The sequence below is a fragment of the Dendropsophus ebraccatus genome, chromosome 5, assembly GCF_027789765.1.
Source record: "Dendropsophus ebraccatus isolate aDenEbr1 chromosome 5, aDenEbr1.pat, whole genome shotgun sequence".
Classification (NCBI taxonomy): domain Eukaryota; kingdom Metazoa; phylum Chordata; class Amphibia; order Anura; family Hylidae; genus Dendropsophus; species Dendropsophus ebraccatus.
In genome coordinates this window covers 107,821,202-107,848,769 of record NC_091458.1, presented here as the reverse complement: position 1 = coordinate 107,848,769, position 27,568 = coordinate 107,821,202, and the positions used below count along the sequence as shown (strand labels likewise).

Sequence of the window (27,568 nt, the reverse complement as noted above, 5' to 3'; positions counted from 1 at the left end):
CCAGTTTTCCAGGCGGTCCTCCCGCTGTATCCACCCTCTCCACGGAGCGGGCAACCAGCGGGAAACATTGCCGAGCGTTCAGGTTCGTACGAACCCGAACTGAACTTGATTCGGACCATCCCTAAATACTACTACTTATTGTTGTCCTCTAAGTGCTAGTCACCTACCTGGGAAATAGGAACCTGCTGGCTCTGCTGAGAATTTTCCTGTACCAGCTGTTGTTGGACATCACATTGCTGAACTGTTACTGAGGCCTACAACAATTTAAAGACAATATAAGCATCCTCATAAACAATGTAAAATTCCTGTTGTACATGTGCTATCAAGCCTAAATCTTTGGATACATGTGGAGCTCTACCTGGAAGCGTTATAATTGTTGTGGTTTGTTTGTCTTACAATATGAAATAAGTCAAAACAAAACAGTTATACGGTATATTTCCAGGAATGTGTATTTGGAAATCTTTCTTTGAGTGATAATGCTAATCTAGCACATTCTACACATGTACATTGTACAATGTTCAAGCCTGATCATTGCAGACGCGGTATCTGTTAGCTGCTCTAGAAACAGCTATTAAAGCATCCTTGTTTCAGTATTCATGTCTATTGTGCTTGGAGAGGTAAGAGAGAAGGTAAGGTCCCATTTGAGGGCAAGAAACAGAAAAAGTTCAAAGTGTCACCGCTTATAACTTTCAAAACCTATATCGACAGTAAACGTGATATATAGCAAGTTTGCAACTTACATTCATTATTTTTTTTACGTTATTATGGAGAATACAGCACTTCCTGTGTTTACTTACCCCCTCCCCCAAAGAGTCTAAACACATGAAGTCCTGTGTTTCCCAGCTCATCTGCACACTGAGACAGAAGGCAGTAATTTCATTAATGGATACATTGAGCCGTGACTGTACTGGCCGGGGCTTCCTGTGTTTAGTCTCTTTTTTTAGCCAACTGAAGACTAAAAAGCTGCCTTCAAGGGACTGGACCTAGATTTCAGATAAGTATAGCTTTGTTTTAGGCAACTAAAAAAAAAAGAAGTAAATTCAAATCTTTTTATCACATCCCCTGTTAATCTGGATTTGGAAAGTTATAACAACAGTGACACTTTAAAGGTCTAACTTGGGAGATCACTATTTTATGCTGGTATCATATTACTATTCTGTTTTTGCAACATGTAAAACTACAGAAGTGGCTTGTTAGGTGTCGCATGAATAAAATATTACCATATCTTTACTGACCCAAAGTGTAAAAGCAATGTTTCAGCTCTTCTACCGAGTGTAAAATCAGTGTATAATTATCAATCATCATCAGATACATAATAAAAACACAGTGTTCCTTCATTAAAGCCAACACAATGCAGAGGAGGGTAGAAAAGATGTTCCATAAGAGGAGAAAGAAGCATTTTCTCTAATAAGATATACTACAATGACTCTTATATTTCCTTCTACTATTGCTTTATGCAAAGGTGGTTGAACTTATGGTGAGAGATGGTAAGAGAACCTACCGATGATAATTTCCCCGCCATTCAATCTACTGAAACCTTAGTGCTATGGGGAAAATACAAAAACTATATATATATATATATATATATATATATATATATATATATATATGCTTTCACTTACAATACAACTCAGAACCTTCCTTTCATTTCATTGTAATGAATGATTCATACCTGGACTGCAGCGGGCTGATTGATTCTTTGAAGTGGAACGTCATGCTGCATGCTGGAAACTCTTTCAAATGACTTAACATCTGAGGTCTGCTTTGAAGGTGTTGCTGTTGAAATAATAATTTCACTGTTAGTTGTGAATATAATTCAAATCTAAGGGTGCCTTTACACAGAGATTTATCTTACAGATTTTTGAAGCCAAAGCCAGGAATGGGTTTGAAAGGGGAGAAATTTCAGTCTTTCCTTTATGACCTGTTCTCTTTTTAAAGTCTGTTCCTGGCTTTGGCTTCAAAAATCTGTCACATAAATCTCTCTGTGTAAAGGCACCTTATCTGAATACTAAATTTAATATATATTATGTAAAAATGGTATTGCCCTTTTATTTAGTACAATATGACAAAGTGGGTATTGGATCAATAAAGATATTGTACCGGTCGGCTTACAGGAACACTCATTGTCTGTAATCAGTGTGTGTGTTTGTGCAGCTGTTAAAATGATCACTTCTTTCCATGTAAACGGGAATGTGCGGCTAACTTGTTCCTCCCTGACATGTAGTACTGGCAATTATTAGATTACCAAAATGTTCCCCTTTCTTCCTCATGCTACTTCTATTTTATCATCACTTTATCTTTAGCTGTAATTCATGTTCTAAACTGCTTACACTGTAACGTCAAGGAGACACATGGTACCGTTCATATAATGAGAGGCTATTTCAAGTTCCTGAAGTGCAGCAGGCTGTAACAGCCTTACTCCCCCTCCATACCTGATAGTGCTTGAGACTCAGCTTCCAGGTGTCAATCAAGCAGAGAGGGGGGAGAGACGATATTTTAGAGCAGCTTTTTAGGAGCTTGGGAATTACTATTTTAAGGGGTTATCCAGTGCTACAAAAACATGGCCACTTTTTTTTAGAGACAACATGACTCCTGCTCCAGTTCAGGTGCGGTTTGCAATTAAGTTCCATTAACTTCAATGGAACTGAGCAGCAAAACCCCGCCCAAGCTGGAGACAAGAGTGGGGCTGTCTCTGGAAGAAAGTGGCCATGTTTTTGTAGTGCTGGATAACCCCTTTAATTTGTTGTATCAAAAAATAAAAGCATTTTTCTACATTCTGGAATTACAGCTGGATATATAGAAGGTACCATGTGTCTCCTTGACTTAACAGCTAACAGTGTGAGCAGTTTGGACCATGAATTATAGCTGAGAAATTCTCTTTAAGGTAAAGCTTTATGGCAACTATGTCTGGACCATGGTTCAGAAGTGGCCATAGTATTCAGAAAAGTAAACCTTATTGCATTTTATGTGAAAGAGAGTAACTCTAGTTTATACCATCACAGCTCCTGGTGCAGCTCCTGACTATGGAATGGTTTTGGTTTGGCATCACATTAACAAGCCTCCAGCATCTATTGTCAGAAAATGTGTTAATGGCAGTCTTCCCATTTTACACACTTATCCTCTATATTGCAGTTGGACCCCTGTGAGAACCTGAGTTCCCTGCTGGAAAGGAGCTAGAGGTCATCCATGCACGTAACCCCTGCAGAAAGAGCTAAACATTGTATTCTGTTGTTCCTGGAACTCCCATAGAGAAGGGATGTAGCGGCAACATGAATGTGAGTCTAGTCACTCCTGTGAACATGGGATAACTTTATAAGATGAAGTAACCCCATTAAAAGGGTTATCCAGTTAGGTAAAATACATGTGGGATCACCCCCTCCTGGAGACTAACAATTTATTCCATACTTGTCATTACCTTGTTAGTCTCCATCCCCCAATTTTGATCTTCTGCTGTGTGTGAGCTGTTTTCTCCCTCCTCCCTACTGAGACGGCTCATGATTAATCTGAGATCAAGATGCTGATGACTGTGATTTACTCTCAGATACAGCCAGCCAGGGATGCTATATGTTTACATGAACCGTCTTGGAAGGGAGAGGGGAGAAGGAGAACAAAGATAGCAGCTCACACACAGTTTTCGTTGTCTTCAGCAAAAGCAGTAAGCTCAAAACTGAGGGAAGGAGACTGATAAGGAATAAATTGTTAGTCTCCAGAAGTGGTGTGTGTGAGTTCACACGTATTTTACCTAACTGGATAACCCCTTTAAGTAATTTTTTTTATTTACAATGAAAAACTATGTAACCCCCTTTGCTTAGTTTTATCATACTGACAATACAGCACCATCATGTATTACATAACGATACATTAATTTAACTCACCATAATGTGTAGGTAAAATTTGACTAGTTTCTAGTTCTAGTTGACTAATTGTTGTGACAATACAATCATCTTCTACTGTTCAGGACAATGTTTTGAATATTAAACACCACTGTTCCACTGCTGTTAATATAACTTTTAATTGCCCTTAATAATTAATATCCAATAGCACAATACTATAAATGCCTGCTATATGTCTTGTTTTGGCTATCCTATTTAGTTTATGTGCTAACAGCTATCATCGTTCAGTTATATAGCCTTTTTTCTTCTACCTAGACTAGTGAATATATCCTTACTTACATACAGGCTCTGCAGTTTGAGTAGATTTATGTGAGCTTCTTGAGGAAACGGAGGGAGAACAACTGCGACTGAGTTGTGAGGCACTAACGTCATGCATGGTAAAATGCTTTTCACTCTCCACACTGAGGTCACTGTCCTAAAAGGTTGTGGTAAAAAGAAGAAAGTCAGGATCTAGTGGCATCACCCACTCTGCATTATTGTCATACACATACAAGCTACTCAGTTTCTTTATTCATGAAAGTGAATTGTATATAATTCTGGAAACTGTACACAGAACATTACATAGAAATAGATCCATCTGAGCAGTGACATTACAATTAGAGGAAACTATATACAATAGAATGGACAGAGGTGACACAGTACAAACGCATACAGCATGTCAACTGATCTATATTATGTCATTATTATTAATCTTTCTCATAAGTTGCCAAATCCCTATTGAGTGCACAAAATCTTAGTAATATATAGTATATATATATATATATATATATATATATATATATATATATAGTAATGGTGCGTTTACACAGGCAGATTTATCTGACAGATTTTGGAAGCCAAAGCCAGGAATGGATTTGAAAAGAGGAGATATCTCATTTTTTCTTTTATGACCCATTCGCTGTTTATGGTCTGTTCCTGGCTTTGGCTTAAAAAATCTGTCAGATAAATCTGCCTGTGTAAACGCACCATAAGAGTATCTCTTGCTGAATCACGGAAGTATTTGGTTAAAAAAAATTGTGTTACTGAGATATCTAATTGTCATGTTAAAGCATAAAAAATGTCTTGAGTTTCTGTATATTAATATAACCAATAAGCAGGTGTCTCTTGTATCAAACATTGTTAAAAAGTAATCTGGGTGTCATTTTGTACCCAGGGTGGTGTGGGACATAGATGTGGCCTGACTACACTTACAATGTAAATTTCCATTTTTTTGAAGGTATAAAATGTTTTTTTTTTTTTTTTTTGTGTGTGTGTGTACAGTGGCCCAGGTTTATTAAAACTAGACAGTGTAAACTACGTTTACACCGACCTTTACTTGGCTGTTGCGCCAAAACCTTGCCCTAGAGTTCTGGTACAGTGTCACATCTTAAGCCATGACCCTTTTACCAGGGCCACACCCCTTTTACCAGGGCCACACCCCTTTGTTGGACACAGGAGGAAGTGCCTGAAAAGGGTCTAAATCTGATAATAAATGTGATGCAAGTTATGCGAGGCACATTTTGCTACAAATTATACCAGAATTCCTGTGTATGCAATAGTAAATCTGTCTGTGCATGAGTAGAAGTAGAAGGAGGAAATAATTTTTAAACAAATTAAGACTGCCTAAATCAATGAAAACTATGTTGAAGGTTACTGCACAAAGTCTTGTCAAATAACTGGTACATTGAGGGATATTATAGGATCCAACTGAAGAACCCAGTCACTTAAGACTCCAGCATAACTTCTGTTACGGAGCATGTAGCACACCTAGCTACAGTGTCTGTTTGCTGCAACAGTAGATGGCCCACCAGCATCAGCATGTACATCACTGTTAGTGCAGCCAAAATATTTCCACCTATAGGCGTTGCTGCAACAAGATTACATTCTGCTTTCTATATTACCGGAGCTGTTGAGTGTTTTTTTTTTTTTGTTCCTGCAGAGGGCTGAATCACTCCAAATCGTTATGAATCATCAATTCACATTGTGGAGTTTCTAAAACTTTGAAAAACTGGGAGAAAACTAGGAAGGTTTGTTTTAAAAATGGAATTAATACCTTAAGAGCAGATGTGACAATGGCTTCTGATGAGGTATTGTCCTTTTTCATTGTTTGTCTTCTTTCCACTCGAACATCCGCATAACTGTTTTTTAGCAAACATAATGTTAGTTTAAAAAGCAGCACCCATGCAATATAATCGAAAATCCAAACCCGATAACAATAATATATAATAATACTAAGTGTATACTACACTGTATCTAGTGGCATCAGTAGACAGAAACTGTCAAGAGCAGGAGAGGTTTTCTATAGGAATCCCCATAGAAAACCTCTCCTGCTCTGGACAGTTCCTGTCCCGGCCAGAGATGTCAGCAGAGAGCACTTTGTCAGACTGAAAAAAAAAACAACAATTCCTGCAGGACATATAGTAGCTAATAAGTACTGGAAGACTTGGAATTTTTTAATAGAAGTAAATTACAAATCTGTATAACTTTCTGACACCAGATGATTTAAAAGAAAAAGATTTTTGCTGGATAACCCCTTTAAAGTATTGTATGTAATCATTTTAATAAAGTATGACATATTCAGCACCTCACCTAGACTAAAGGGAACCATTCACCCCGTGGCCACCGTTAGAAACAGACAAACAGTTACATAAAGGTCAATATACTTACCATATCGCTCCCGGTCCCGTCCCGGATCTCGTTGTTGACACGGAGAAATCGCCGATTCTTCTTCTCGCGCCCATTATGGTAATGAGCGCCGCCGGCCCGAAGTCCAGCCTTCTCCCCGCCTCCGACACTTGATTGACGCCGGGTCTTCTTCCTCCTCGTCTTCTTTCTTCTCGCCGGATCCCGCGCAGGCGCCGTGACGGTCGTTTTCGGCGCATGCGCAGTTCACAATTGAAGCCGCTCCACAGCTTCAATGTTTACTGCGCGTGCGCCGATTGTCAGAGCTGAAGTGACGTGTTGGACTTCGCGCATGCGCGGTACACAGGAACGTCACAAGCACGTATCCTGTTTACCGCGCAGGCGCAGAAGAGATGACGAGACCTTCGCAACGGCGCCTGCGCGGGAATTCGTGAGGAGACTGAAGACTGAAGACGTCAATCAAGTTCCAGGAGGCGTGGATGGGCGGCGACGAGAAGAGGACCTCATGAATAAGTTGGACTCGTCCGTCGTTTCTTATGGACGTTGGACTCATCTCAGCTCATTACCATAATGGGCGGGAGAAGAAGAATCGGTGATTTCTCCGTGTCAACAACGAGATCCGGGACGGGAGTGGGAGCGATATGGTAAGTATATTGACCTTTATGTAACTGTTTGTCTGTTTCTAACGGGGGCCACGGGGTGAATGGTTCCCTTTAACAACAAATGTTCAACTGTGTGGAGCTGCCAAAGTTTGAAAAGACATTACACCCACATGTGCTGTCCAATGTCAGCAATGTTCATGTGGCTATAGGCATCATGTGTAGCATGTGTGGCCCCCTCTATGTTTGGAAGGTATATTTCTGAGACTTGGAATCATAGAAAGTGAGCAGGACAGAAGGTTTCCGCTATCTCATGCTACCTGAACAACCCCTTTAGGTGGCATACCCCTAATACATTAAGAAGATTAGCTGAAGGATAGAAAAGTTGAGCACTTAGGGAAAAATGGATTACAAATTATTACCCTTTATATGTTGTGTTTGAGTTAATATTTAGTGTGTGTGTGTGTGTATATATACTCTTGTAATGGAAATAACTGGTTCTTTTAGAGCATATCAAAGATTATTGTGGTGGACATGATCATTGTTAAATACAGCTGTCATCTTTATGGCTACTAGAAACAGTTGGTGTAGAAATTTCATATTTTTCCGATGAAGGTAAGTTAGAAAATGTTATACTGGTTGTCTAGAGAATAATTTTTATTTTTAGCCCATTGTCGCCCCCCTTCCATGATCTCTTAATTATGCACTATCCTGTGGATACTGTGGATAAGGCATAACTTCTCTAGATGGAAATACCTCTTTAAACAAAAAAAGGTCTTTTACCCCCACTAGAGGACTGGGTTTGTACATTGAACACAAGAAAAACCAACAACTTATAAGCGCCCTCTAGTGAAGGCTGCAGGCTAACACAGTTTCATCAGTTGAGTCAGTGAAGAAATTAGCACAAAATGCTCAACCTAAAATGACACAGTGTTAAAGGGGTTGTCCAGCGTGGGGGCTATTTTTTCATGTGGCCGGGGAGGAGGTGGCTAAAAGAAAAGACGTCCACCCATCTCCCCGGTTCCAGTGGCAGGTCCCGCATCGCGTCGCTCTGGTGCCTGGTTCCCGGACGCTTCTGGGTGTCTGACGCGGGCCCAAGACGTGACGTCTCAGGTCCGCTCAGCCACTCAGTGAAGGAGGCGGGATCCCGGGGAGGTGAGTGGACGTCTTTTGTTTCAGCCACCTCCTCCCTGGCCATATGAAAAAATAGCCCCCACGCTGGACAACCCCTTTAAAGGTGAGGAGAAAATACCCCCTAGGCCCACTTAGGTAAGACATACTATACCTCACAACAGAATGTGTGCACACAATAAACTCAGGCTTAGAATTCCACTGATGGTAAGTAATATAGTAATGAGTCTGAAGCCAAATCCACTGTTGACCTTTGGTAAGAAAACGATAGCAGCAAGACTTTCCTTTCCCAAACTGCATTACTGTTAAAAGAGATTCAATATATTATGCTCTTTTTTTAATAAACAAAGTTAGGCTAGGTTCACACTACGTAAGTTTCCGGCCGTAGCACGCTCCGTGAATAAGCGGCCGGAGATTTACATACTTTGCGTACAATAGAAAGTATACGATCTACGGCTGCACAGTTCACACTACCTACGAACTTACGCCCGGATCGTATGAGGCACCGTAAAAAATGAACCGGACCATTGTTTCGGGACGGAAATGCTGTAACTTGCAGTCCCGTACGGAGTGGTGATTTCTTCTTTTTTCCACTTTGATTTGCCGATCCAAAAGGTTCTGTGGGGTGTCCGGGGCTAGCCGAAGATATCCCAGTAAAATACCGCTGTCAGATCGCTACGTACGCCACTCGGGAAGCGTACGTAGCTTACGGGCGTAAGTTCGCGAACCGTACGTAGCCGGCCGCAACTTGCGTAAATCCCGGCCGGAGTTTTACACGTATATGTCCGGCCACGAAAAATATGCGGCCGGACATATACGTAGTGTGAACATAGCCTTAAACTACTCCAATTCACCTTAAACTACTCCAATTCACACTTCTTAACAAACACTTTAACACCACATAAAGTTAAATACAGATTAAAAAAAATACACACACACAGACACACACACACACACATATATATTTTTTTTTATTTATTTATTTATTTTTTCTATAATTAGGTGCACTTACAATGTTCATGACATTTAGCTAATATCTCCAGGTCGTCTACATGATAGTAATCATATCCTGATGTACCAAGAACTTCGAAAGGTAAGTAACCTATGATTGGTGGAGCCCTGTTTAGAACAAAAAAAATGCTTAAAGGGATTTTTTGTTATATAATATCTAGCTGTGAAGATTATAATACAATGTTATTAAAAAATATTATCCATAATCCTACTTTTATAGCAGGCCAATGTTTGTGCTACATACTAGTATAATACATATAATACATAGATGTCCCTTAAATCAAAACCTAGTGGTAGGTCACACACCTTTTTCCTTGTATTTTGCTGTCTTTCAGCATTAGGATTCTGACAAATGTCTCAATACACTTTATGCTTATTTCGGCCAAACCCAAAGCTTGTGGTAAAGATAACTGTTATTAAAGTGTATGGCCACCTTAACATTGAATGATACAAAATACAGATGTAGTAAAAAAAAATGCACAGTTGCACACCTTTTAGAGGACAGAAAGTCAGGATCTGGTATTTTTGTCTGTTTTGCAAGTAATAATAAAGTAAAGTAATAATAGTGCACTTATGCTCACCTGTGATCGAGAGATAGAAATTTCCACTCTAGACTATGCCTTGATGTAAATTCTTCAAACGATTCCTCAACAGTACACATTTCCTAAAATGTTTTTTTTAAAAAAATGTCACACAACAACAAAATCTTATTTTTAGTCTTAGACCAGCAGCATGATTGAGTTAAGACTGGTATAAAAGCTCAGCTTCTTTAAAAAAAAAAAAAAAAATAGAAAACACCTATATTCCTAAGAAAATAATGTACACTTCGTGTGCCCCAAATAATAATCATAAGTCACTCAGAATTCCAACATGTATAACAAAATTTTATTAAATCTATCACAAAAGAAAAAACATAAAAACAAGACCTGGGAGGTGGGAGACTCCCACTACTGGGACAAGAGTAACATGATAATTATTTTAAAGTGCATGTGCATATGTGTAAACCTTATGGTCAACTCATTGAGCCTAAATGCATGTTAGACAAAATAAAGTGAAAGTGCTATGCCATAACGCTCCAGTATGCTGAACAGAGTAATTGTACAGAGTATACCTATACACATGCCAACAATGTGTTACCAGAAATGTGCAGAGTCCTGGTCCGCTGGCCTCCCACCTCACTCCAACGTCATTTCACTACCGCTTACTCAGGGGACTCCCATCTATCACACACTAAAAGCCTATCCTAACAAAATGTCATCATTATGTACATCCCAGCATTCCGGGATTTTTTTTATTGTTCTTTGCTTTTTCTTCTAAGGCCGCGTTTACATTCATCCGGCAATTCGGGGATGTTGTCCTCTGACATAGTATAAAAGCACCAGAGGAACACATCTTTAAACTGATTCCATTCATTTTAATGGGACAGTTTAAAGCTCCCAGTGTACTAATAGTGCTGCCTTTTTGGCATCAGTTATAATATAAAGGGGGTTATCCAGTGTTAGGAACCTTTTACACAGGCAGATAAGTGTTCCCTGGGAATGCTTATTGTCAACAATCGGCCGATAAACTAGAACATGCTGTCAGCCGCACATTGCCCTGTATGTACAGATGATGTGTGGTAGATAATGATGCATTAAAAGCGCTACAGGAATGATGCAGCAATTGGTCAGTGGCCCAGCCACACAATTGCGAAGGCACAGTAAACAACTTAACATCATTTTGCCATAACTGACCTTTAAGAATTGCGGTGTTGCAAGACGTACTGTAGCAATGAAGTACATCTGTTTGCCAAGCTGTGCTCTGTATGTTCTTGAAAGGGCCCCTTCAAAGCCATTACATGAAGAAGGAGGGACTGAAACAACAATATGTATATGAAAACAAGAAAAACAAAACAGAAGGTTTCCAGCATTTAAATGTAACACTGATGTTTCAGACATTAGAGCACACCAAACAAGGCGTTCCCCCTCAAGATCATATTGTGTACTAAACATTGATGACTGATAATACATAACTGGTTTACATTTAGCAGTCTTTTGGACGTAGCTTATAGAATTGTTTGTTTGCTGAAATATTGGACTGTAGAATGGTGGAATAGAATGTTGGCCTAGAATAAAATGTTAGCCTTGAATAGAATGTTGGCCATTAACAGAATGTTAGCCTAAAACAGAATGTTGTTAAAGAATAGAATGGTTGCATAAAATAAATGATTGGCTTTGATTGTTGGCATAGAATAGAATAAAATGTTGCTGGCTAGGAATGTTATCTTGGAACATTGGCATAGAATAGAATGTTGTCTTACAATGTTGCCATAGAATGTTGGCTTAAAATGTTGGTGTACAATCTTGGTATAGGATGTTGGCATAGAATAGAAAGTTGGCTCAGAATGTTAAATTAGAATGTTGACTTAGAATGTTGAAGAAGAATGTTGGCATAGATTGTTGCCATAGAATAAAATGTTATCATAGAATGTTGTCATAGGTTAGAATGTTGCCATAGATTGTTATGTTGGCTTGGAATGTTGGCATAGAATGCTGACAAAGAATGTATTGTCATCATAGAATGTTATCATAGGATAGAATGCTCATGTTTGCACAGAATAGAATGTTTTTAGAATATTGACATAGAATAGAATGTTGGTATAGAATAGAATGTTGGCATAGAATGTTAACTAAGATCATTAGCATAAAATAGAATGATTGCATAAAATAGAATGTTGGCATAGAATGTTGGCGTAGAGTAGAATGTTTTCATAGAATGTTAACTTAGCATGTTGGCATAGAATAAAATAGCACAGTATGGTGGCATAGAAAAGAATGGTGGCTAAGAATGTTATCTAAGAATGTTGGCATAAAAGTTTGACATACAATGTTGGCATAGAATAGATTGTTGGCTGAGAATATTGGCATAGAATATATTGTTGGCCTACAATGTTGGTGTAGATTGAAGTAGGGAACATCTAGCCTGCACGCCGCATACGGCTTGTACATAATCGGGAATACTGGATTTGACTGAAACATAGTTCCTAGCTGACTATGTTTGCGCCATAGAAGTAAATGGGGTCTGTGTCTGCTATTGACAGGATGTTGATGTATTAGTGCCTCAGAAGAAACAATCATGGTAATATTTTTCTATGGCCCTTAAATTATTTTAAAAAAGCCCTTGAGGGGAATAAGATTCCCCATCCCTGGTGTAGAATGTTGGCTTAGAATAGAATCTTGCCATAAAATGGTGGCAAAAAAAAATGGTGGCTTAAAATGTTATCTTAGAATGCTGGCATGAAATAGATTGTTGACATAGAATAGAATGTTGGGAAAGAATAGAATAGCGGCATAAAATGTTGGCATAAAGCAGAGTTAGAATAGAATAGAATTTTGGCATAGAATATTGGTATAGAATACAATGTTGGCCTACAATGTTAGCTTGAAATATTGCCCTAGAATGTTTGCTTAGAATGTTGGTTCGGAATGTTGGTGTAGAATAGTATGTTGGTTTAGAATAGACTGTTGAAACAGAATATAATGATAGCTTAGTATGTTGGCATAGAATAAAATTCTGAACATAGAATTTTAACTTTGATTGTTGGCACATAATAAATTCATGGTATAGAATTATGTCATAGAGTAGATTTGTGGCTTAGAACATTGGCTTAGAATGTTGGCATAAAAAAGTAATTTTGGCTTAGAACAGAATTTTGGCTTAGAACAGAATGTTGGCATAGATGGGTGACACTGAATGCTGGCACAGAATGGTGGCATTGAATGTTGGCATAGATTATAAAGTTGGTATAGGGTGTTGACATGGAATACAATGTTAGCAAAGAATATTGGGGGAGATTTATCAAAGGGTGTAAAATTTAGACTGGTGCAAACTGCCCACAGCAACCAATCACAGCTCAGCTTTCCTTTCAGCACTGCCTAAAGCTGAGCTGTGATTGGTTGCTGTGGGTAGTTTGCACCAGTCTAAATTTTACACCCTTTGATAAATCTCCCTCATTGTCTTAGAATCAAATATTGGCTTAGAATGTTAGCATATAATAAAATGTTATAACAGAATGTTGGCTTAGAATTGTACACTAAATGTTGGGATAGAGAAGAAAATTGGCATAAAATGTTTGGACAGAATAGAATCTTGACATGGAATAGAATATTGGCATAGCGTGGAATATTGGCTTAGAGCAGGGGTCCCTAACCAGTGTCTCAGGAGCTACATTTGGGTCTTAGCCTATTGAGTTATGATTAAACTAACAACATTGCACAATATTACATTCTAATGAGAGAACAATGGCAATTTTAATGATGTAATTATTAATAATAGGGGGACTTTGTCAATATCTCCGCCTGGTGCAAAATAGTGAAAGCATGTGAAATTTGATGCAAAACCAACTTTAGCAAAAAAAAGCTAGCTTAGAGTAAGCATATTTTCACGTCTAGCGGGCATGTCCAGTTGACTACAATTTACGTACGCTAGCTCAGAGCTGTTGTAGATTTCCAATGCTTCTGCGCATGTGCCTTTTGGTAAATCCAGCATGATTGTACACTAGTAAGGTTTTACATATTGTGTACCTGTCATTATTCGTGGTTTTTCCCAATAAGCCTGCAGTCACTTCTGCTGTCAGAAGATTGGGTAACTATGAATGTGAAGGTGGATTCCATGCACAAGCCCCATTCTGATTCATTATCTGTGGACATATCCATGGTTACCCTTTCTTGTGGCAGCAGGGGCGAATTCATGCTAATCGGAAAAGCAGTATAATAAAAAGTATTGATTTTAGACCCGAAATGCCAGCCTTAGTAATTTCCTATTTATTTTTTAGTTGAGGTGGCTCCAGATCATCACTCAAAGTTGAATGTGGCTCATAAAGGGCAAAAGGTTGGGAACCACTGGCTTAGAATGTTGGCATGTTACCTTAAAAGTAATGCAATCCCTACTCAAACATTAAGTAAATGGCTAACACAGAACTGGCTTTGCTTTAACATTGTTCCATAAAGGGCTTCATCAGAGACATTAGGCCCCAGTCTTCAGCACACAAATATGCATCCCACCCTTAAGTTTATTTTTACATGTAATAAACATGCTTTAGGCTTCAGAGGTGAAATGAGGGCAATGAGTAACGCAGCCTGAGAGGGATGTGAAGGAAATGCAGTGTGGTTTCTGGAAGGCACATTGAGGAATTTCTACAGAAGATGACCTATTTGGAAAGACAGCAGTGACATTACAATTGCTGGTGTATGAAATAAAGTACAGCAAACAAAGTACAGAGAATTAGGATAGAATTACTCACTACCTTTGGTTGGTGTATTCATAGGAAAAGAATGTTTATGGGGACAAGCTCAAAAGTCTGTCTAACTTGTGAACCATGTAACTAACCCACTGCAACAAAGATTATTAAAATGCCTGCCAAAATGTTGTGCAATTTGCACCTTTACATGAATTGCACCACATTTTTATGTGTTTATAAACTTTTGCACCTTATCCAATATCTTGATATACTGTGCACCATCTACTATCATATACCATGCCCCCTCAATTTTCATATGCTATCCCTCCACACATCAGTATTAGACATTCACCTATCCCAGTACTTGCACTGTGCTTATGAGATCTAGCCTCTGCTGATGGGGCCTGGCCCTTAGGAAAAGTGCATATCCTAAGGAAGCAGTTACAAATTAAAGGGGTTATCCAGCGCTACAAAAACATGGCCACTTTCCCCGTACTGTTGTCTCCAGTTTGGGTGGGGTTGTCAAACTCAGTTCCATTGAAGTAAATTGAGCTTAATTGCAAACCGCACCTGAACTGGAGATAACAGTAGGGGTAAAGTGGCCATGTTTTTGTAGCGCTGGATAGCCCCTTTAATACAGGGGAACAGGTTGGCAATTCTAATTTTCAACAGTTCTCTGAACCAGCTGTTGTGTTGACAACCAGTTTCTAGAACCAGAGAAAACTGGCCAAAAATGTTCCTTGGTTATTCTTTATCAAATCTTGCAGGAACGTTTCTACCACTGGGCTGAAGATTTTCAAATCCACATCAGAAAATATGTGCCATATAAACTATAGCACGTATTTCTATTAAAGTTAATGGGACATGTTTTTGGAACGGATCTCACACAGATTTCAGAAATATGTGAGGATTTAATGCCAAAATCCAGATGATTTTCTGTTATGTGAACAGGGCCTAAAAATGTTTAAAATGCACCTCAGGGGGCCTTGACAAAAATGTGTCTCACTTTTGTCTCAGACAACAACCAATATTGTCTTATTTTGAGAAACAAAAACTAAGCTGTAATTGGTTTCTATCTGTGTGAGGCAAAAGTGAGACACATTTTTGTCTCAGACAGATTAATATATCTGGGCCATAACATGTAACAGCATAAAAACATGAAATTGTATGAAAAAAAATATGAATGAAATATTCACCATTGCTACAGGCACGAAAGTTTCCTATAAACTTTATATATTCATATGTTGGGAATTCTTTGGGATTTAGAGCTCCTCTCAATAAATGACAGCAGAATTCCAAGTCATCATCAGCTGAAAACAAAAATAAAAATAGACATTAGGAAAGCACCAAAAGAATAAAAAAAAATGAAAAAATATATAAAATAAATGTTGCCCTAGGTAAAAATCAATTATAAGAACCAATTCTGCCCAAAAATCTTCATTGTTGAGAATTGACACTTATTCTTTAAATACTGTACAAAATATTTCAGGTGGAGTCAAACAATTTTGTCTTCTGTCTAAGGTCATTGTATACAATACATTTACTAGGTAAGTAATTTGTAATTAAAGTTATCACACCCATCAAAGCATGATATCATCACTTATTTTCGTGCAAAATACCAAGTTCCCATATCTCTAGTAAGTATACCAAACAAAGGAGAGGTTTTATGTCATTGGAGAGCAAAGTTTCCTTTAAAGGAGAAGTCCGGCAAATTATAAAATTATAAAGGCAGCTGGCAGGGGCAGGGGGGAAATTGATTACAATTAATTGTAATTGATACAATTAACTCTCCCCATGGCCATGGTGAGTGGCGAGGAGCCCATGGTGAGCGACCGGGACCCCCACATTCTGAGTTACATAAACACAGTTTTGCAGGTAAGGCTTTGTACGTTATAGGGACAGAGACTTGGAATTCACGTTGTAAAGGGGTCAGTGACAGAGCGGATACCAATAGCATCTCATGAATCCTACTGATGAGGCCTATCAAGTTCTGTCAGGTTCCTTTTTAAAAAAAAATATAGCACTGAAGACTGCACTATATTTTCTATAACATATTTTGGAATCTGCCATTAAAAATTTAAAAACATATTGCCGCCATTACATGTAGATTTACCTTTATAGTTTTTACAATCACCTGTGTAACTTGAACTAGATTGCATCTGCAGAAAGTAACATTTTACTCACCATTCAAATAGTTGAGAGATGTAGTATCTGTAACAAGCATATGTGAAGACAAAATCTTATAGATGTCAGAATGTTCTTGTTCTGGCAAAAAATTCAGCAGATTTTGATCCAAGATGTCTGACTGAGGAAAAAGGAAATGGCTGATTCAGCATATAATATAATGCATATGATACTAGAAAATGATTGTATCATTATAGAGAAACTCTAAACAACGACTGTTTTCATAAGCAATCATTAGATTGTGAATACTGTTTCATGCAATGTTTCAGGCACGGTTGGTAAGTATAGACCTCCAGCTGTAGAAGCGACTGATCATCCCCTCACAATCCTATTGGGGGGGGGGGGGGCTGCCGATCAGATACCTGACAGGTGTGGGACATTTAAATAATGGATATTGGTCACAGCATTTTAATGATTATCTTGCATCACTTTCATTTGATGAATGCAGCAATGCAATTATAATGTAACTTTTTTTGGTAATTTTTTTTTTAACAAGGAAAGGTACTTACTGGTAAATGTCCAAGTAATGGAGTGATGCTATCAGAAACATATATGATGCTCCCATCTGTTGTAACCACTATAATAAAGCCATCAAGTGCCTAAAGAAACAAGTAAACAGTAGCTTGTAAGCATTTTTTGAGAGAACATCTTATATACCAATTCATTACATTGGTTAAAGGTTAGAGATGAGTGAACCTCAAGCACGCTTGGGTTTGTTTGGACCTGAGATTCCAGCATTTGATTACCAGTGTTTGAAGAAGTTGGATGTAGCCTTAAGGCTGCCTTGTTTTCAATGTTCTTCAGTAGGGATGGTCCGAACCGAGTTCGGTTCGGGTTCGTACGAACTCGAACCCTCGGTAATGATTCTCGCTGTCTGCCCGCTCCGTGGAGCGGGCGGATCCAGCAGGAGGACTGCCTAGAAAACTGGGATACAGCCATAGCTATAGGCTGTATCCCAGTTTTCTAGGCGTTACTCCCGCTGGATCCGCCCGCTCCACAGAGCGGGCACACAGTGGGAATCTGCTGCCGAGCGTTCGGTTTCATGCGAACGCGAACCTCGGCAGGTTCGGACCATCCCTATTCTTCAGGATTCCTTAGGGCTTCATCCAACTTTTCCGCCATTGGTAATGAAACGCCACATGCTCGAGGTTTGCTCATCTCTATTAAAGGAGAATACGGCTTGGCAATAACAATAAGAGCATTTGCAAAATATGGTAATATCACTTTTAAAAAGTTTAAAAAGCTAATGCACCTGTCCGTGGACGGACGGTGTCCTGTGGAGTGGACCTTGGAGCTCCCAGCATCATGATTAATTATGATGTTGGGAGCTCTGATACTGTTTGAAAGTTTGCATGGTGGTGTATGGAGGACATAAAGTAGAGAATATGGACAATCTAAGTTTCTATCAATGTCATGTGATGTATAACAGGATAGATTTTCTTGGGGGCGCATGTAGGACATAAAGTAGAAACCAGCTAAGTTGCTATTAATGTCAAGTGACATATAGAAGGATAGATTTCACTGCTCTTTCTAATGATCAGGGTCTGCCTTAAAACCCAGAACTTAAAGGGGTAGTGCGGCGGTAAAAAAATACTCACAGACTAACACACATTACAGTTATACAGCCAATCGTGGCTGAGCACAGTTGTGACGCGGCGGAGGGGGGACGGGCGGCAGCGACTCGGCCGTCCGTCCGAAGATGACGTTTGGCACAAGATGGCGGACGGCCCTCGACACGGATCAGGTAATGTATAATGCACCACACTTCCGAGTACACGGGTGGGGGTGGGGGTGGGGGGACACGGGGAACGGGGCGATTCACAGACATAACATACATTACAAAGTTGTATAACTTTGTAATGTGTGTTATTCTGTGAATAATTTCTGAGCGCCGCACTACCCCTTTAACAGATCAAAACTTTAAATAAGTCTCTAGAAAACATTTTGTTTTTTAAATGACAGTAACAATTTAAATGGAACCAATCACTACAAATTTGCCAATGCAGCAATACATACATCATTATATGGCCCCTAGTATGGTTTCCAGCCATATCAGTAATTGCTATGAGCATTACTGCTATGGGCCGAAAACATACTTTGTAGTGATGAGCAAATACTGTTTGATCAAATAGTAAGGTATTCGATACTATCGAATATTATCGAAGAGTTCAAAGCGTTCTAATCCCCCTTCCCTTTTCCTGAGGTGTCATTGTGGACTTGGTGAACCTCCAAGTGGTCGAATACATGTTTTTCAATAATCGAATACTTGTTCCCATAGACTTTAATGGGATCGAATATTCGTTCGAATAGTCAAATATCAGGGAGATATTCGTTCGAATATCGAATATTCGAATATTTCACTATTCACATATCACTAATACTTTGTAAGTCCTACATATGTAGGCATGGGGGTGGTCCTCCGATGGCAGGAACATTCTTGGTTAGGAGTGTCAGTGCTCAGAGACGGCCCCTCTGTGCTGTTGCAGGCTCCTACAGTGTATATGCTGATGTTCCCAGGGAGACATTATTGTTTTCCTGCCAGAGCTAACTACTTAATGGCGGAAAACTGCCCCCATGCCTAAATAGGTAGGACTTACAAAATAAGTTTTCAGGCCATATACAGTAAGTAACGCTCATAGCAATTATTTATATGCCTGGAAACTACTAGAGGCCATATAGGAATTCTTGAAAGTTCAGGCTCCTTACCTCCAGCATGAGTTGGGTGAACTCTTCATTACTGAGAAATGGAGGCTTCCAGTCTGGATGATTATCACTGCCCTCTGTCTCAGCTGTAATTTCTCCACAAAAAAATAAATATAAAAAGTCTTTAGGATATTTAAAGGTTATGCACTTTTCTAATTCTATACAATAATTTTAATTATAATACAATTGCAAGGCATTGGCTGATTCTGAGCTTTAGTAGAAAGACCTCTTAGAGAGGGCAGGCAAACCAAAGCTATAAGGCATGGAGACATAAAACTATTGACAATCTGTTACACTTCAAAAACAGAATTGATCTCTAACTAATTAAACATACATGTGCCTATATTTATACTGGAACAAACTATAATTATGTGCTATAATGTAGGGCAAGAGACTAAAGAGATATTCGCATCTTAAGTTGTTATCCCCTATGCATAGGATACAGAATAACAAGCTGATTGGTCGGGGGCAGACTGCTGGATCCCCACCAATACCAAGAAGAGAAACAACATTATTCCTGGAATTAATGGAGCAAACCTCAGGTGTGCAGCCAGCCTTCCATTAATTTTCTATGGGGCACCAAATTTAACACAGAAATGTTCAGTATGTGTGCAGTTAGTAAACTGGAATACTTTGGGATTTATTTTTTCATTATGAGTGTTAGTAGTCAGTGCACAATTTGGACCTTGTCATGTAATCTTGCAAAACTTAAACGAAGATTTTAGGACAAAGGATGCTGGGAATTTACTAGGGCAGCATGGGGGTGTTTTTACTGGCCAAGTGACCCGATTAGGAAAAGTAAAAGTGGCTGTAATGAGCCGGGCCATGTCGGACGGTCGTTAGGGGCATGTCATCCTTAGCTCCCAGGTCGGGTGTTAAGCTGTTTAGCATTGACAGTATGCTGACTGGCAGATGTAGCTGCCAGTCAGCTTTAGTTTAGGCAGGAGGTTAAAGTCTCAGGCCCCAATCAGGCCTGGGATGGGACTTCACCTCCCATATAAGTCTGTCCAGTCCCCTCCCTCCTTGCCTGTGATAGAGCCTTGTTTACAAGTGTTTCTTGATCTAGTGTTCCCTGCATTGTGTATTTGGTATTCTGACTTCCTGGCTTTCTGATTGTTGACATCTCTTTTGGATCACGATTTTGTGCTGCGCTGCCCGCTTGTTACTGACCCGGACCGCTTACTAATTGTCTGTCTTGTCTTTGTTCTGTGTTCACACTTATACCGGATTATGGACCATTGACCAGTTGTCCTCTGGCACTTAGGGCAGTTGAGGTAAATAGGCAGGGACAGCGGAGCAGGTGCCAGCTTCAGGGCTACACCAGTCCTGTGTTGTACAGTTCCCTATCCTGACAGTAGCGTATTTTCTAGGTAATTCAACTTTTGTTTCATGAAGTAGTAATAGTCACAGACTGTGTCTGAAAACAAGTGTTCATGACCTGAAATGTGTTTAAAAAAAACAAAAACAACAACATAATACTGCAGCTACTTTGATTACTTTTACAAAAAGTTATACAAAGGTTTAAGACAGTTATTGTGTATAAGGATTTGAATGATGCTCTCCTGGTGATTGATATACAGCACATATGAAGAGACTGACAGAAAAGAATGCTAAGCATTTAATGAATTAAAGCAAAAAAAAAAATTTCTCGATAGCTTAGCATCGTTTCCATAAAAGGTATGGAACAATCCGATATGTTCCTGATTTTTTTCTCAGCAAAAGTATGGTAATTGTGCATTAACACACCAGACCAGATATTTGATGGCATCCAACAACAATATAAATCTTTATTCCAGAGAACTGCAAACATATCTGTAGCCTTTAAAGGCATTTTAGTCTATTTGCAAATCTTTGTAGCATTACATAATATTGTCATGGGCTATAGAAGAATACAAAATTTTCTAATATATATGTCTATACTAGCAATAATGTTATATTTACTGCTCACACTACATCTGTTCTTAAAGGGATTTCCCAAGTATTAAAAAAAAATATACATAGCTAAGGCTTGTGTAAAAAAAATCTCTTTGTTCCTGGTCAATATTGTCTCCTCTTGTTTCCTGTGAGGCATGAATCCAGCAGGACATGCTTTGCTCAGCCAATCACTGGCCACAGTGCTGTCCCGCCTCAAAAACAGTCAAAAACTGGATGGGTGGGCAGTTCTTCCTTCTACAAAGTGCTGACAAGCAGGGGCAAGGAGTTGTCCATACAAAAGGTTTTATTTTGTTTTTTTTTACCCCTAGGCCAACCCCTTTAAATAACAAATGTAATCATACCACATTAAAACTGAAAATATATAAATTAAGTCATTTACACTAAATATTCAATAGTGTCTGTCAGCCCTTGGTTGTGCCAAGAATGGCTTTTGCCGAAGCCATGCACACTTTCCACTAAGCCATGCCTCCTAGTCAAGCATGGTGCCAATCTCAGTTATTTTCATCTAATTGGAGTTGATTAACACCAATCAGATTTTTGCCTTAAATTTGCAAAATTTTTATGCACACGTTTATGTTTACCCTTTTTTTGTTTTCTTTTATGTCAGTTTTTACAGCAGTTTTTCATATTTCAAAAGGCTATTTTCAGATGTCATTTTTGGCCGTATTTTGTATGTCTTTTTGAATGGCTGTCATTTTGAAGTGAAAAAGCATTCATATTATACAAATATGATGTAATATGCATAATACAGAAGTGTTTTCACTTCAAAATGACGGTCAGCCAAAAAGACGTACGAAATATGGCCATAAATGATATTGTGTGAACAGCCGGGCCCGGCTGCGTTCACACTACGTATATTTCAGTCAGTATATTTCAGTCAGTATTGCAACCAAAACCAGGAGTGGATTAAAAACACAGAAAGGATCTGTTCACACAATGATGAAATTGAGTGGATGGCCGCCATATAACAGTAAATAACTGCCATTATTTCAATATAACAGCCATTGTTCTAAAATAACAGCAAATATTTGCCATTAAATCGCGGCCATCCACTCAATTTCAACATTGTGTGAACAGATCCTTTCTGTGTTTTTAATCCACTCCTGGTTTTGGTTGCAATACTGACTGAAATATACTGACTGAAATATACATATACTGACTGAAATATACGTAGTGTGAATGCAGCCTAAAAGCCTAAAACTTTTACACAAACACTCACACATTGGTTTTTGGAAAAACAATTAACTTTTGTAACAGTTTTACTTTCAGCTTTTTTTAGCCGAAATTTGAAGTAAAATTAAAGTGAATGGGAACTATAAAGCAAGGAGGCATATACAGCATGTCTCCACAAAACAGTAATGCATCTCCTTCAGCTCTCATGGTTGGTAATTGGTCAAATAGGTCCCCTTCTTTTTTTTCATAGAACATCTTATGTTTTTCCCTAACCAATGCTTGCCCTTCTGAATTCTTTCTTGCACAGTGGTGCACCAAGCCGCCAGACTGTGCAGGGAATTGCAGCCGGCCTCATTTACTGAGTTGGGGAGAAGCAATGGAGTGGATACAGTGCTGTGTCCTCTTTATCATTACAATTATTGGGACCCCCACAGTGGAATATCCTAGCACCATAACATCACTTTAGGGGATGGGAAAACTCCCTTAAGGAAAGATGTGATTTTACCATTGTGTTTTTGTAGAAAGCCAATAACTTTTTCCAGCACGGTGGTTTTGTCCATTTTGCGGGCATTCCCGGGTAGCATGGTGCTGAGCTCTTTGATAAGTACATTGAACTGGTCACGCCTTTTTTTCTCAGACCTGTTACGTAAAGCCCTGGAAAAGGAACCACACCAGTAGGAAAGTTAATGGAATTGGTAGATTAAAGAAGAAGCATAAAATTATTATAAATTAGAAATGGCAAAGCATTTTAAACTTACACATGTTGTCGATCTTACCTCTTTGCCCTATCTTTCTCATCTCCATCCATTAGCTTCTCTACGCAGCTATTCCTGTAAACAGAGAAGGGAGTTGCTGAGACAAACATACTTTCAGACCTTGTTTCTTTTTTTTATAATTATAGTGAGTCATGTTGTGGTTTACTGGAATATTATCCTTTGGTAAGACATAAAAATGACTCTTACAACACCTGCGACATCACTTTCAATATACAAAACTCAAATATTGTCAAAGACTACTGATTTAAGTATGATTTTGGAAGGAAGTGTATTTTTCTATATAATACCATAACAATGACATTGTTTTCAAAAGGGTTGGGCCACTTAGAAAGTTACAGTTAAGTATATTATGCATATCATTTGTCAGCCTCTGTATACTGCAAACAGAATCTACTTAATTTTAGCTTTCTTAAATGGAAAACCAATTGTACTACATTTGCAAGCAAGCAAGCTAAGGCTATGTTTACACTACGTACGTTTCACAGAAATCACAACCGTTGTTACAATGGCCGTTATTTCTGCGGTACTTACGTAGTGCTGCAGGCTGAGGGAATCCCAGCCGGAGTGTATACACATGGTATACACTCCAGCCGGGATCCCTAGCGGCGCCACAAGAAACTGACATGACAGTTTTCTGTGGCCGCTATTCACTGAGTAGTGGCCGCAGAAAACCCTGTCAGTGCACACAGTCATGGATGCACCCGCATCAGAACTCAGCGGCTGTAAAGATCATCTGGCCGGTACTGCAGTACAGGCCGGAATGATCTATTCTGAGACTGGCCGTCTCTTACCAATTGTGAACATATCCTAAAAATGTATATAGTAACTTTCATAAAGGCTAGCTAAAAAGGTCCCAAAATATTTTAGAGCCCTGAATTTGGTCTGCATTGTGAATATGCAAATATATACATATATATTTTTATTGCAGTTTTTCAATTGTAATAAATTCTATGAAGTCAAAATGCTATTCTACTAGATTAATGCCTGGAGGGGCATACATTTTTCCCTCAAAGCCTCTGCAAACCTCAGTACTGCCTGAAAAACATCCTAATAAAAAATTAACTAAAATCCAAAGAGCTGTTTTATTCCCCTCCCCCCCTTATAAATGGTGCTTTACATCTTCTTCCCAGTACTGGACCATTATTAGTGTCTACCTATGAGTGATAGACATCAGGATAATTGTTAGTATCTCCTTAAGAACCCATTGAACAGTTTAATTAATTCTTCAAATTGTAGTATACAATGTTGTGACAGGTGTTGGCCACTGAGAAGCAAGGTCACCATTCTTAGACCATTAGACCATGTGCAAACAGGTAGCCATGTTTATCTTAAGTGCATTAAGACAGACACAGCATTTTGTTGTGTTGAGATTAACTCATCGAAGATCAAGATAATGCTGGCAAAATCTGTACAAGCTTTACAGCACATACACCTCTTTAAGTTTGAGTAGAAAACATCATATACAGTGCTCTTACCTTGGTAATTTTGGAAATACTTAAAGTGTTACTGTCGTAATAACTTTCAAAATCTAAATCAACAGTAGATGTGATATAAAGCAAGTTTGCAATTTACATTCATTATTTCTTTTTTATTAATCATGGAAAACACTGCACTTCCTGTTTTCTGACTTTTTGTCTCGAAAAAACAGGAAAGAGTCACAAAAAAGGAAGTTCTGTGTATCCCAGGCCATCTGAGCCCTCACAGAGAGAATCTGCCTTCAGGAGACTGGACCTGGCTCCTGCCGTCCCTCATGCTGGCCCCCCTCTGCCGCGTCATAACTGTGCTCAGCCGCGATTGGCTGAGCACAGTTATGCTCAGCCAATTGCAGCTGAGCAGCTGATGACGCGGCAGAGGGGGGCCGGCATGAGGGACAGCAGAGGTCGGTCGACACGGATCAGGTATGTATACTGCACTACACTTCCGGGTACACGGGGTCAGGGAACAGGGGAAGGGGGCCATTCACATACATAACATATATTACAAAGTTGTATAACTTTGTACTGTGTGTTATTTGGTGAATCATTTCTTGTGTTTTATAGCATGATAACAACAATACAAATAATGAATGTAAATTGCAAACTTGCTTTATATCACATCTACTATTGATTTAGATTTTGAAAGTTATACCGACAGTGACACTTTAACAGGATACTCACCACAGTTGCTTTTTTCTGCATCCCCAATAACCTACACAAAGCTTTTGGTAGCATTTTGCAGGTCGGAATAAAAAATGTGCCATAATAATCCAGCTGTGACAATGTCAAAGAGTTCCTAGGGTTCCTGTGTCCTAGGCCAGCTATGCCTCACTGTGCTTGACTCCCACTTATTTCAATGAAAGTTATGCCCCTGGCCCAGATTACTCCATATTACCAGGTAAAACTTGCATGCACTGTGGAATAGTAAAGCACCCCTTGTGCACTACTGTATCTGAAGCTATCACTGAAACCCACTGACTAAGTGCAGCTTAGATTTAAGAGTCCGTACATTTTTTATTACAAGCTGCACAATGCTACTTGTAGCTTTGTGGGGGTTACTGCGTATGAGAAATGCACAGACAGGGGAAGCAATGTACGGTTGTCTACTTATAGTTAGTTGAGAGATTCACTTTAAAGGGAAACTGACAACTCGGATTGTATATATCCATGCTGCCAGTTTCCAGATACCTACTGAGTGGGCATCCTGTAGGTACCCTTAGGATACTAATACACAAAGCAATTAAGCCAATAATCATTTCATGTAATAGGTCATGTTATAAATCAACCAACTTGCAAGATGTTGGCTGATCTTTGATTTAAAGCATGACATAAAAAATCCTCATAACAATAGCGATAGTCTGCTGGCCAACGCTCCTAGTAATCTCCTATGGGCCACCTGGGCAGCCCCTCCCACTGCTCCCCGCCCCCCCCCCACTCCCCACTCAATTTCTGTGCGTGTAATACCACCGACAGCCAGATGGGGAACGAGGAGCAAGCAAGTGCTAACCTGACAGGTTGGTGCTCGCTTGCTCTGAAATATTGGGCCGCCTAATGGAGCCTTAGTTTGGCTCTGTGATCCCACATTTTTGGGAAAAAATATTTTTATTTCAGGCTGACAGTGTCACAGAGGCGGATCTGTCAAATTCTCTTTAAGCTGTTTCACAACTTCATAATTAACTTATGGTTTATTAAAAAGCTGTTTACATCCTGTAATCTGGCCCTTGTAACTTGCTATATAACACTTGTCCATATTCTCCTGCTTCCAACATATTAAGTTAAATTTTGTAATAAGTAATAAGTAATTGCACCACTACAGAGCCTATAAAAGATATCACTTATTTTTTTGCAGATAAACATACGTTTGGTTATAAATTGATTTTTGAAAAAGAAAAAAAAAATTGCTTTCCCCTAAATTCCTGAACTTCTAGGTCCATCTAGGCCTAAAGACCATAGACCTCTTAAAAACCACAGCTGTCATTCCTGCAGAGCTGTCACCCCACAGATTTGTGCACTTTTAATTTTTTTGTCTAAGCCCCCTTCCCAGTGGCGTAGCTACAATGAAGGCAGGGAAGGCGACTGCTATGGGGCCCCTGCAGGAAGGGGGCCCGAGGAAGCCTGCCCTGCCTTCATGGTAGGTACCCCGATCCCCCAGGGGTCCTGAGAGGAAGAGGGACCCCCACTGCACTGTTCAGCCCCCTCACTGTAGTGCCGGGTAAGCGGGCTGAACAGAGGAGCAGGACCTGCCAGACGGCACAGGAGAGGGATGGAGCAGTGGTGTAGCCACCGTGGTCGCGGGGGTCGCTGCCGCGACCGGGCCCGCCACAAGGGGGGCCCGCGGGGCCCCCCGATCAATCACTCTTGTGACCGCAAGCATTGTTTTGCTTGCGGTCACAAGAGTCCGGCTCCGTCTTCCCCCGGCTGCTGCGCGGCTGCCGGGGGTGTCGCGTCTTACCCCCGGCAGCGCGCGCATCCCAGAACTCCCTGCGCGCCTTGGGCCCTGACTTCCGGTTTCCGGTGCGCAGGGAGTTCTGGGATGCGCGCGCTGCCGGGGATAAGACGCGACACCCCCGGCAGCCGCGCAGCAGCCGGGGACAGACCGAAGGAGTTAGGATCAACAAGGGAGCGCGTTGTCAGGTGAGTTAAGTTTTGTTTTTTTATCAGCCTGTACCGGTGGGGGGAAAGGAGGGGGGCATCTATGAGGGTGGGGGGAAAGGAGGGGGGCATCTATGAGGGTGGGGGGAAAGGAGGGGGGCATCTATGAGGGTGGGGGGAAAGGAGGGGGGCCATCTATGAGGGTGGGGGGAAAGGAGGGGGGCCATCTATGAGGGTGGGGGGAAAGGAGGGGGGC

The 27,568-nt window shown here is 39.9% G+C and overlaps 2 protein-coding genes across 6 annotated transcripts in view; both read right to left on the bottom strand.

The window, feature by feature from the left end:
* Window positions 1-27,568, bottom strand: part of RPL31 (ribosomal protein L31) — a 384,238-nt gene that overhangs the window by 168,725 nt on the left and 187,945 nt on the right. The window lies entirely within an intron of this gene.
* Window positions 1-27,568, bottom strand: part of NPAS2 (neuronal PAS domain protein 2) — a 72,623-nt gene that overhangs the window by 18,515 nt on the left and 26,540 nt on the right. For 4 of the 5 annotated variants that reach the window (XM_069970946.1, XM_069970945.1, XM_069970947.1 and 1 more), the window contains 14 exons: window positions 23,246-23,299; window positions 22,975-23,123; window positions 19,365-19,456; window positions 17,168-17,257; window positions 16,659-16,779; window positions 15,671-15,784; window positions 10,990-11,108; window positions 9,838-9,920; window positions 9,258-9,364; window positions 8,400-8,547; window positions 5,926-6,010; window positions 4,173-4,308; window positions 1,673-1,776; window positions 168-254 (listed from right to left, as the gene is read on the bottom strand). In XM_069970946.1, the coding sequence (XP_069827047.1) occupies window positions 168-254; window positions 1,673-1,776; window positions 4,173-4,308; window positions 5,926-6,010; window positions 8,400-8,547; window positions 9,258-9,364; window positions 9,838-9,920; window positions 10,990-11,108; window positions 15,671-15,784; window positions 16,659-16,779; window positions 17,168-17,257; window positions 19,365-19,456; window positions 22,975-23,123; window positions 23,246-23,299 (1,489 nt within the window). Of the gene's footprint in view, window positions 1-167; window positions 255-1,672; window positions 1,777-4,172; window positions 4,309-5,925; window positions 6,011-8,399; window positions 8,548-9,257; window positions 9,365-9,837; window positions 9,921-10,989; window positions 11,109-15,670; window positions 15,785-16,658; window positions 16,780-17,167; window positions 17,258-19,364; window positions 19,457-22,974; window positions 23,124-23,245; window positions 23,300-26,579; window positions 26,910-27,568 lie in introns of those variants that run through there. The other variant, XM_069970949.1, reaches the window with a different exon arrangement.